This window comes from Leopardus geoffroyi, chromosome E1 (assembly GCF_018350155.1).
Source record: "Leopardus geoffroyi isolate Oge1 chromosome E1, O.geoffroyi_Oge1_pat1.0, whole genome shotgun sequence".
NCBI lineage: Eukaryota > Metazoa > Chordata > Mammalia > Carnivora > Felidae > Leopardus > Leopardus geoffroyi.
In genome coordinates, this window is record NC_059330.1 from 40,253,888 (window position 1) to 40,265,183 (window position 11,296).

General features: G+C 57.2%; 1 protein-coding gene across 1 annotated transcript; it reads right to left on the reverse strand.

Annotated features, from left to right (window-relative positions):
* Positions 1-276: 276 nt before the first annotated feature.
* KRT19 (keratin 19) lies at positions 277-4,154 on the reverse strand. Its single transcript, XM_045488850.1, has 6 exons — positions 3,666-4,154; positions 1,877-1,959; positions 1,503-1,659; positions 1,037-1,198; positions 797-922; positions 277-664 (listed from the first exon to the last, which is right to left on the reverse strand). Exons 1-6 carry the CDS (start codon positions 4,080-4,082, stop codon positions 410-412), a joined length of 1,200 nt encoding a protein of 399 aa, XP_045344806.1. The 5' UTR covers positions 4,083-4,154; the 3' UTR covers positions 277-409.
* Between the last annotated feature and the right edge of the window lie 7,142 nt (positions 4,155-11,296).

Consider the following 11,296-nt stretch of genomic DNA (forward strand, 5'->3'; position numbering starts at 1 on the left):
CCCGACGTGGGGCTTGAAGCCACGAACCGTGAGATCATGACCGGAGCCGAAGTCGGACGCTCAACCGACTGAGCCCCCATCACAGGCTTGTTTCAAGGAACAGGTTTGATAAATGAAAAGTTCCGCCAACAGGAATTACCATGACCGTAGGAGTTAGCGTGTACCCCACCCCTTCCCTCTCTTAGGACAGGGTGCACTCTGATCCAAATAAAACCTCAACAGGACCAAGTCCTGGCCCATCTCTATGGGCTGAGACAACAAACCCAACGTCCTTCCTCCCTTGGGTCATAAAGCTTTATTGGCAGGTCAGGGAAAGAGCTGGGGGTAGGGCCCGTCCCTTCCCACATGCCCCTCCCTCCCCAGGGGAACCTCTCTGCGGGACAGCAGGAAGCTCAGGAGGCTGCCGGACTCAGAGAGCCTTATAGGTGGGCAGGTTGTTGAACTGGGCGTCCTGGCCCTCCAGCAGGCTGCGGTAAGTGGCGATCTCCTGCTCCAGCCGTGACTTGATGTCCATGAGCTGCTGGTACTCCTGGTTCTGCCGCTCAGTGTCCGCACGCACGTCGCTCAGCTGGGCTTCCATACTGCTGACCAGAGCCTGGATCTGGGCCAGCTGGGCTCCAAAGCGGGCCTCTGTTTCCGCCAGCGTGCCTTCCAGGGCGGCTTTCTGAGAGCAGGGAGAGGGAACAGACTCAGCGGAGACCGGTTCCCAGAGAGGGCATGGGCACAGCCACGGCCCGGGCTGCGCAAGGCTGCGAGGGCCCCGGCGTGCATCCCACGGGGCAGGGGGGGCACAAACCATGCTTAGCTGCGACTGCAGCTCAATCTCCAGACCCTGGAGGGTGCGCCGCAGTTCGGTGACCTCCGTCTTGCTCATCTGCAGCTGCTCTGTGTGGCCGGCCACCTCCTGATTCAGCTCCTCCATCTGCAATAAGAGAGGAGGCAGAAGGAGTCAGCACTGAGGCAGACCTCTGTCTGAGAGCACAAAGCCCTCTCTCCCTGCCACCTCCCCGGAGGGCACCCGCTCCCCTCGCCGTACCTGGCTGGTGAACCAGTCTTCAGCATCCTTTCGGTTTTTCTCAGCCATGACCTCATATTGGCTTCTCACGTCACTCAGGATCTTGGCAAGGTCGATGCCCGGAGCGGAATCCACCTCCACGCTGACCTGGCCACCCACCTGGCCCCGCAGGGCACTGACTTCCTGGAAAGACACAGCAGAGATGGGCATGTCGGAGCCCAGAGCCTGCTGGGCCTGGGCCAAGTCACTCCCCCGTCCCCCAGGCGGAAAGGGCTTGATTTTCAGGTGCAGACCAGAAGCCACCACCGCAGGACAGACGAGGTGGCCTCCATCCGCTGCTGGAACCCCCGGAAGCCCTGCTCCACGCCCGGGGCCATGCCGAGGGTACATCAAGTGCAGCCATGGTCAAGAGGATACAGGACAAAAAAGTGTCCTCAGCCCTGGAGAGCTGGAGTGGGATGGACAGGAGGCGCGGCCTGACCCCCACCTCCTCGTGGTTCTTCTTCAGGAAGGCCAGCTCCTCCTTCAGCCCTTCGATCTGCATCTCCAGGTCGGTCCTGGCCAGGGTCAGCTCGTCCAGCACCCTGCGCAGGCCGTTGATGTCGGCCTCCACGCTCTGGCGCAGGGCTTGCTCCATCTCAAGCCTTTCAGAGGAAATAGGTGCAGTCAGGCCAGCGTTGCCTCCGAACCCCTGCAGAGTTCCCATCTCCCCTCATGGTTCAGGAGTCCGTGGAGGTGGTGGGGCTTACTCCAGGCCAGCTGGGGTGAGCGAGGACAGAGAGCAGTCTCCCGCTGCACCGAGCCCCCCAAAGGGCCTGGCATTGCCCCCTCTGCAGCCCTCCAGGGCAAACACATACTCACTTGGTTCGGAAGTCATCGGCAGCCAGACGGGCATTGTCAATCTGCAGGACGATCTTGGAGTTCTCGATGGTGGCACCGAGAATCTGGAAGATAGAGGCAGGAGGTTGGCACCAGCTCAGCATATTGGCTCTGTCCACCCACTTTCTTCCCAGAAGACAGAGGAAAACAAATGGGTGTGCCCCTACCCCCTAGAGACTCAGCTGACCATTGGCCTGCTCTCTGGGAGGTCTTGAAGTCAGTCCCTGCCCAGGAGCTAGAGCAGGAGAAACCGTGGTCAGGGACTGCTGAGCCAAGGGGTAGGGGACGGGTGTGGGAGGGCAGAGGTGAGTCTGGGAGGAAAGCATCTGAGACCTGTACTCTAAATGGTCGGGAGGCAGACGCTAATGATCTGCAAACCAGATGGCGTATTGGGTTACCTTTCTCTGAACCCCCCGTGCAAAGCACAATCTGCTTTAGGAAAGCGAATTCCCGTGTGTTGAGCATCTATTATGTGCCAAGCACTTTGCACTTCATCTTTCATGCCAGGTCAGTGGGTATGCCTATCTTACAGAGGTGGAAATGAACTTCAGGAGTCCTTGTCCAAATTGACCCCCATCTGAGGTCCCTCTGATGTGATGGGCATATTCACATCATTGATTATGGTACTTGGGTTCATGTTTTTCAAAGAGCAGGTCATGGCTCATTAGTCACCCAGTACAGTGAGTGGTGATTTGCATAGTTTTTTAATGAAACTGAGCAGAATATAAAATATGAGAAGAGATGGACCACAGCAGGGTAAGAATTGTTTCAAGAAAGCTTTGCCTCCATTTTGGGTGTGTGCATCACAGAGAAAGAACGCGTGGGGGTACGCCCTGAAATGTATTTCTTACGGCAGGTTACCATTTTTAAAGTGTGCAGGCAGTATTCTACTTTGTTGTTTACATCTCTAGCTGTCCCCCCTCCTCTAGAAGTCTGGCCTATCTGTTCTATGCCCCTGGCACCCCGCACCATGCTGGGGACAGGGCAGGCGCTGGGCCCGCTTTGGAGACCCAGCATGTGGGACCATTAAATGTCCCACTGGCTTCTGATACATTTCTTCAAGGCAGAGGTCTCAGTTCCGCATGGCCTCGGGGCTCCCTGTAAGACCTGTGGTCCACCCCCCCCCCAACCCCAGGACTCTCCACCCACACAGAACTATTGCTGAAAAGGACCCCCGGGGCCTCTGAGTGTGTCCCGCCTTCACCAGGTCTTTAGGCCACAGCATTTGTCCCCTCCCATTCTTCCTAGAAGTTCCTCCTAAATCCGGGTGGCCTTCTTGGGCGGGGCAGGAGGGGCTCCAGCCAGAGCGTGAAGGAAAGCAGACCTGCCCCACCAGAGGCATGCAATGCAGAGGGGCCCACGCCGGGGGCAGCAGCGGACGGGTCCCTCCCAGGCCAAACTCTTGTCTGTGACTGCGGCCTCTGGCCCAGACCTCCGGACAGCCCACAGCCTTGTCCCACCTCCTCCTACTCCTTCGCACCCCCTTTCCCAGACCGCCCCACCCTCCAGCCCCGCCCCCACCGCCGCTGCACACCCCACCCCCTTCCCTCAGCCCCAGCCTCCACTTCCTGTCCCACTGTCCTGCCCCCGCTCACCTGCCCCCAGCTCTCTGCCCCACCCTGCGGCCCTCCCACGTCCTAACGGGCTCGCTACCGCCCTGCCCTGTTGGGTGGTGGCTCCGGTGCCCGCCGTGCCCGCCTCGGGCCTCGCCCGGCCCGCGGGGCTGGGTCTGCGCGACAGGTGCACCTCCCGAAGCTGGGCCGCCGCCCACCTTGTCCCGCAGGTCCTCGATGGTCTTGAAGTAGTGGCTGTAGTCTCGGGAGGGCCCGGGCCCCTGCTTCTGGTACCAGTCGCGGATCTTCTGCTCCAGGTCGCCGTTGGCCTCCTCCAGGGCGCGCACCTTGTCCAGGTAGGAGGCCAGCCGGTCGTTAAGGTTCTGCATGGTGAGCTTCTCGTTGCCGGAGAGGAGGCCGTCGGACCCGGCCAGGCCGCCCGCAAAGCTGCTGCCGTAGCCCCCGGAGGACGAGGACACGAAGCGGGCGGAGGACACGGACACGCCGCGGCCGCCCGAACCCCCATGGATGCTGGGCGCGCGGAAGACATTTCCCGCCGCGAAGCGCAGGGAGCCGCTGCCCGGGCCCCCGAGGGACGAGGTGGTGGCCAACTGGCGGAAAGTGTAGGAAGCCATGGGGACGCAGCGGGAATAGTTCAGTAGCCCGAGGTGTATCGCTTGGCGGGAGGAGTGGCGAGGGCCTCACCTGGCGCCTTTTATGCCCTGGGCGGGCGGGGACAGGGAGAGGGGGAGGGGGGAGGGCGTCAGGGCGGATATCTGAGCCCCGAGGAATTTGCAAGCTCCTGAGTGCAAATACGGGCACTCTCCCCATTGGTCGATTCCTGGCGGCTCTGCCTCCAGCTCTTCCCTCCCAGGGGCCTGAGACAGTGTTCACCCCCACCCCCACCCTCCCCTCTCGAGTGCCCCACCCTCCCCCCTCGAAGTGCCCCACCCCTGCCCACTCCAGAGCCCCGACGGAGCACCTCCTGTCACACTCCTTTCCTTCTTCACCCCATCACACACAAGGACACCCTCCCAGTCACATTCTGGGCCTCCCCGATTAAGATTTCCCCAGGTTTGACACCCCCTCCAGGAATTAAGTCCTTCCGACAGTAGACTCCTACACCCAGTCCTCCCTCTCCCCCCATCACTCAGAGGCCCCCTCTGGAATTATGTTCTGAAGCCCCTTCCTTGGGGGTCTAAGTTAACCCTTCCTTCCAGTACATTCAGGAGATTCCTACACCCCACTTGGAATTACAGCCCCGTGGGGATCACCCACACCCTGACTCCCTCTCTTTCCCAGAGAGGAGGGGACTGTTGCTGCTGGCCTTCTGAGACAAAGCTGCCGGCCCGCTGGAGCCATACAAATCCCGGGGCTGGGGCGGGGGCTGGGGCGGGGGCGGGGGCTGGGGCTGGGGCTGGGGCTGCGCGGGGGATGGGGAGGGCGGAGAGCAGGCTCCTGAGAACAGCTGCTGGCTGCTGGGAGGCTTCTGCAGCTGGGCTATATGGGGCTTCTTGGGAACCCCAGGCTCAAGCCTGACCCCACCTGGGGCAGACCCCCTGGGGGCCTCTTACCACCCACCCCCTCCAGGACAGCCCCCACCCTCCGCCGCAAATCATGCATTCATTCAACACAGATTTCCTGAAATCCATGATGGGGAATCTGAGCCTGAAGGAAGCAAATAACTTGCCCATGAGACATGTAGCACCTGCCACCCAGAGACAGAAACGGGGTGGAATCCCTCCCCGGAGCCTCAGACATGGACGAATGGCTGAACTGCCAGGCTCTCCGGAGGTTCTCATGGCCGGAGTGAAGAGCTTGGATCATAGGGGAAGGAACCCTCGTCTCCACACACAGCCCCCAGCCCCGCTCTTCACCCCTCTTCATCCCGCTCAACAATTCCACCTTTTCTTCATCGCCTGGGAAGGCCGGGCCCCCTGCCAGACACTGCCTGCGCCTCACCCCAGTTCCTGTCCACAAGGACCTCACCCCTCCTCAGAAATGTCTCCATGGTTCCTTAGGTCAGAGCGGTCACTCAGTCACAGGACCGAGGCCCTAAGCCCTTCTGAGATGCTGTTAGGGAGATGGGCCAGTCACTTCCCATCAACGTGCCTCAGTTTCCCCCATGAAATCTCAGTCCTCCTTTCTACATATCATCACCCGGGTCCCCTGTGGCTAAAGGAAGGCCTCTGAAACCAGTCCCCAACAAACTGCCTTCCAGCCACCAACTTATAGCCAGGAGCAGGGGACAGGAAACCGCCTACACACACCCCTAACCCACCAGCAAGAGCCCTGAGCCACTGAGGAAGGCCAGCCTGAGGCTGTTTAAACTAGTGAATCAGACCTGTAAGTGGGTCTGGGGTGCCCAAAGGTGAAAAGAAGACGGGTGTGACCCAAGGCAGGCCATGAAAGCAGGGTGTGGCGGGGCCTTCACAAAGGTTGTAGCCGCCAGGGCTGGGCTGAGGTGAGTCACTCTTTATTTGACCCAGAGAAGGAGGCCTGCTCTTCATGGGCCAGATGGTTGCTAGGAACACCAAGCCCGAGCTGGAATCTCTGTTCTTCTAGCTTGATAGGAGACTTTGGGAAGGGGCTTTGTGTTAGGAAACAAAAGAATAGGACCAAAGCCCCCCACCCCCAAATATTAAGGGGTTGTGAGCTCCCAAAACTCCAGAGGAGCTTAGAGTGCCCCGTGCGAGCCCCAGGGCCATAATAACAACTGACTGAAGGGAGTAAAGCCTACATCTTTTCAGGTCTGATTGGATCCTCACAGCATCCCAGCCCATTTTACAGAGGAGAAAACAGAGGCTCCAAGAGGGGCAATGACTTGGCAGGTCCACAGCCAGCTGCGTCAGAGCCTGGCTTCCAGCCTCTCACCCCTCAGCCCGGCAGCCGGGGCTCTGGGGTGGGACAGGGGCTCCGCTCTCCCTTCCAACGAAGCCGCAGCTCCAGAACAACTCCTTTGGGTCCCATTTCCAAAATCTTATACCAACCCCAAGGGCAGTAAACCCCAGGCTGAAATGCAAGGGGGGTCAGGAAGAATCCCCTTCCCCTGCTCCCCAGCCAGAACAGTGCCCAACACCTTCCACCCTGAGCTGCTGGTACATCAAGAACTCAGGAGCTAACAACCTGTATGGACTGCTGTCCCCAGAGATGTAACTGAGGGGTCAAGCTGCTGTTCCCATTCAGTAACTAACTGCCCACAGGCCTGAGTCTCTGATCGGCCCCTGGCTGCTGGAGGGCAAAACCTGACGGAGGAGCTCCCTTCCCAAGCCCTGGTCCCCACGCCAAGGTTCCCTCGCCTCCAGGGGAGGGGCACACAGCGTCAGGAGTGGGAAGGGAATGTTAAAGCATGAAAGAATCCCAGACCGGATCCTGCCCAACCTCCCCCACCTCATGTCTGCAAAGCCCCAGCACCATGACATCCCTTTGGGAAAAGGGGATCCACTGACAAACATCAGAAGTACTGCTTGTCCCCACTCCCTCTTAGAGAGTGACAATGCGTGGTACCAAAGGCTCTGATGACCTTAGTCCGTCATTTGTAAAATACGGATAATAATAGTAACCTCGTTTATGGGGTTGTTTTGAGGGTTAAATGAGATGGTCCTTGTAAGGGTGTCTGACAAATAGCAAGCACTCAAAAAAATGTTATTATATAATTTAATTATGAAATAGTAATATCACAATATTCAACAATCGTTATATAATAAATAGTGTATGTGTTGTTATATTATCATTTACTTGTAACAATATATTGATATGATTATATAATGATACTTATAATGATATATATTATTATGTATTATAAGTATTATTATTTAACTTTGTCCAACCAGAATTTACCAAATACACTGGACCATGGAATCTTTTCTCAGGTGACACCTATGAATTAATAATCCATATGTCACAAGAAAAGCTGATCCGGCCTGAGGATCAGCTGAGGCTCAAAGAGGTTAAAAACTTGACCAAGGTCCTACAGGTAAGTAGTGGACCTCGGGGGGCATCTGGGTGGTTCAGTCGGTTAAGCGTCTGACTTCGGCTCAGGTCATGATCTCACCGTTTGGGGTTCGAGCGCCGCGTTGGGCTCTGTGCTGAGAGCTCAGAGCCTGGAGCCTGCTTCCGATTCTGTGTCTCCCTTTCTGTCCCTCCCCCGCTCATGCTCTGTCACTCTCTCTCTCAAAAATAAATAAACATTTTTTAAAAAGATGGCCATTTCTCCGTATGCATATGAATATGCATGTAAGCACACAGGTGCGGGAGGACGTGCTCCAGACCTAAGACAAGGATTTCCTTGGAGAGAAGTTGAGTGAAGGCAACCCATACTTACCTCTGCTGTTGTAATTTTTTAAAATTTTTAATGTTTATTTATTTTTGAGAGACAGAACACGAGCGGGGGAGGGTCAGAGAAGGAGACACAGAATCCGAAGCAGGCTCCAGGCTCTGAGCTGTCAACACAGAACCCGACGCAGGGCTCGAACCCATAAGGTGTGAGGTCATGACCTGAGTTGAAGTCGGACGCCCAACTGGCTGAGCCACCCAGGCGCCCCATCTGCTGTTCTAATTTTTACAAGGATGTATTTACGTGTAACTTGTTTCATGTTACGCATTAATAGGCAATAATTTTTTTTAAGTTTATTTATTTTGAGAGAGAGAGAGAGAGAGAGAAAGAGGACAAGTTGGGGAGGCACAGAGGGAGAGAGAGAACCTGAAGCAGGCTCCACACTGCCAGCACAGAGCCTGATGCAGGGGCTCAAACTCACGAACGATGAGATCACGACCTGAGCTGAAATCAAGAGTTGGACGCTTACCGACTGAGCCACCCAGGCGCCCCAGCAGGCAATAATTTCTTAAGAAACACTACATGATGGACATTTAGAACTGATTTTATTTAATAGAGTAAATACCTCTTCCCCTCCATCCACACACCACTGACGTCTTTGTCTCACTCGTACACTAGAGAGGAAGTTTCGGAAAGGGGAGCAGCAGATGTGGGGAAAAGACAGCCCCCCCAAAAAGCTTTCTAAGTCCTGTCCCCACCCCCGGGGTCCCTTGCACGGGTTTTCCCTCTTTATGAAGCCAGAGGGTAGAAGGGAAGATGTGGCAGAAACTTTTCAAGAGGGACTTGAAGAGAGTCTGGGTGCAGGAGGGCTCCTTCGGGCCTGATGAGGTGAAACAGGGAGGGTGGGGGAGACCCCTGCTCTAGCTCCCCAAGGACCAGAAGCTTTAGAAGCACCCAGACAAGGCCTGCCAGCATGGACACGGATGTTGACCCCAGGTAGTGCACGTGGACCGGTGGGGCCAGAGCTGGGGAGAAGCAGAGTGTACCCCACATGAGCCTACGGTCAGCAGCCACCTTGTCAGCACATGGGGGCGTCCCTCTGAGGACCTTCTGAAATAACTGGAAGGATTTCTAGAGGTGTGGGAGCGAGTAGCCACTATGTGGGCCATCTTTCTAGAACTGTTGAGCCAGTAGGCATTTAGGCCTCAAACAGATCAGTATAATCAAGTGTGTCGGTGCTGGGAATCGTGTCTGCACAGGAGTAAGTGGGGGCAAAGGGAGAGCATTCATTTCCTCCTGGGAGCATCGAGACAGCTTTCCTAAGGGGGCACGACCCTTGAGCAAGAGGCTAAAAGACTAGTAGGTGTTTATCAGGCAGGGGGCAAGGGAACAGGGGCCTGGAAGAATGGCATCACTTTGGCCAGCTTGGAGAACCACTGGCAATTCGGTCCGGCCGGACTATGTGAGGGAGGACAGGGGTCAGGGCAGGGGTGGGAGGAAGGGGCTGTCAGCTCAGCCAACGAGATGGACTTGATCCTGAAGACAACGGGAGATCATTTTAATCAGCGATGTGATGTAGTCAAATGTATGCTTTAGAAATTGCTGCGGGTTCCAGGTGGGGGGGGGGGGGGTGCTGGTGGGACAAGGGAGTGGGGCGTGGTCTGGGGTGGGGAGACCAGTTTCGGGTCTGCTGAGATCATTACAGATAAAGAGAGCCTGAATGTAGTCCTGGGAGCCTAGGAGCAAGCCTGGGTCAGTGAAGGATGAAGACAAAAAATACCGGCCATGCTCTGAAGAGCTTGCTCAGACCAGGTGGGTGGCGGCAGAGGGACCCAAGGCCAGCAGCCCAGGTCTGGCTGCCTCTGTGACTGCTCATCTCGTCACTTTCCACAAGTGGGAACCCATAAAAGGTGGGGCAGGGCAGGCCGGTCTGGATGGCCCCTAGTGTTCCTCTTCAAGTCCCCAGGGGAGGAAAAACCAGCCTGACAGGAACCAGGGCCAATGGGGTGGTGGGGGGGGGGGGGGGCCTTGTCCCTGCAGTGGGGGAAGGGAGAGGGCCAGCTTCCCCCCAGGTGCCACATTCCACACTCTGGGAACACCGGGTGCCTCTCCCTCCCACCCCACCCCTCCCAAGGGGCTCGGTGTACGTGACCAGGCTCAGGGTCCTGTGCACACAAGGAGGGGCCAGGCCGGCCCCTCAGCCAGGAGGCCTCTCTCTGCCTTTGCCCTGGCCCTAGACTATTCGGGCCCCACTTGAAGCCCAGTGCGGAGCCTCAGCCCATCCCACCCGGGCCAGGATGCCGGGAGGGCCAGACCCGGGACAGACAGACAGAAAGAAGACTGGTGCCTGCCCTGATTCCACCTGGATGGGCCTCGATCCTCAGCTCCCTTTCCAGTCAGCTGACTTCCTTCCCACCAGGGAAGCAGCGACAAAGACTCTGGAATTTGGGGCCCTTTCCATGTCAAAACTCATCTGATCCTCTGAATCCCTAGGGGAATTCTGCCCAGCCCTTGCCAACCTCACCCCTACCACGCCCCTGCCCCCCACAAGGTTCCTGTTCAGCAGCTGAAATGCCTTCCTCAAAATCAGGTGTGGCTCCAAGACACTGGCTACCTCGGCAGTTTTCATGAACACCTACTGTGTGCCAGAGGCTGACACGTGGCCATGAGGGGCGACATCCCTGCCTCCAGGAGGGACCAGGACCTTCCGCAGACTTGAAGAATCCTCCCTCCCCACCAGCCTCCTCCCTTTCCCTAGACGCCAGGAACTGCAGTTCCTCTTTCAAGCCAAGCCCTCAGCTTGGGCATCACCTCCTCTGGGACGTCCTCCCTGATGCACTCAGACTGGGCCAGTTTTTCCCACTACTGCCCCCCACCCCTGACAACCCCCTGGACTCACCACCTTAGTTGCACAGCTCTGTCTCCCCAACTAGACTTCCAAGCTTCACCACTGCATCTGGTTCCAGGCTCGACTCCAGCCCCGGTGAATGTTTAATGGGTATTTGCTGGGAAAGAGGAGAAGGAGAAGCCCTTTTTTTTCATTCAACCAGTAATTATGAACCACCCTCTATGTGCTAGGTACTTTTTGGACTCTGGGCTTCAGGAACAAAATGTTCAAAAAACCCCTGCCCTGCTGAGCTTTCAATCTGGGTGGGGCAGGCACAAGGTTAATTCCAGCAATGAGGGGTGCATGGGGAAGAGCTAATCAGGGAAGGGGTGAGGGGCCACCAGCGGAGAGAGGCTGGGAACAGAGAAGGTGGCACAGAGACAGAGAGATCTGAATGAAGGCAAAGGAGTCTGCAGACCCCTGGAGGAGCCAGGCGGAGGGCAAGGCAGAGGGAATTCTGCTCCCTGAGGAAGAATGAGCCAGGTGTATTCCGGGATCACCCAGCACCCCCTGGCTGGGAGGGGTGCCCCGGAGGAGGGGTGTGCAGGAGAAGAGGCCCAGAGGAGGCCAGGCGAGAGCAGGAGCAGGAGGGGATCCATTTCTGTTCTCAGGGGCTGGGCTTTTTTTTTTTCTGGGAGCTTTGATCAGAGCAGCACCAGGAGCCCTGGGGCTAGTCCCTGCAGATG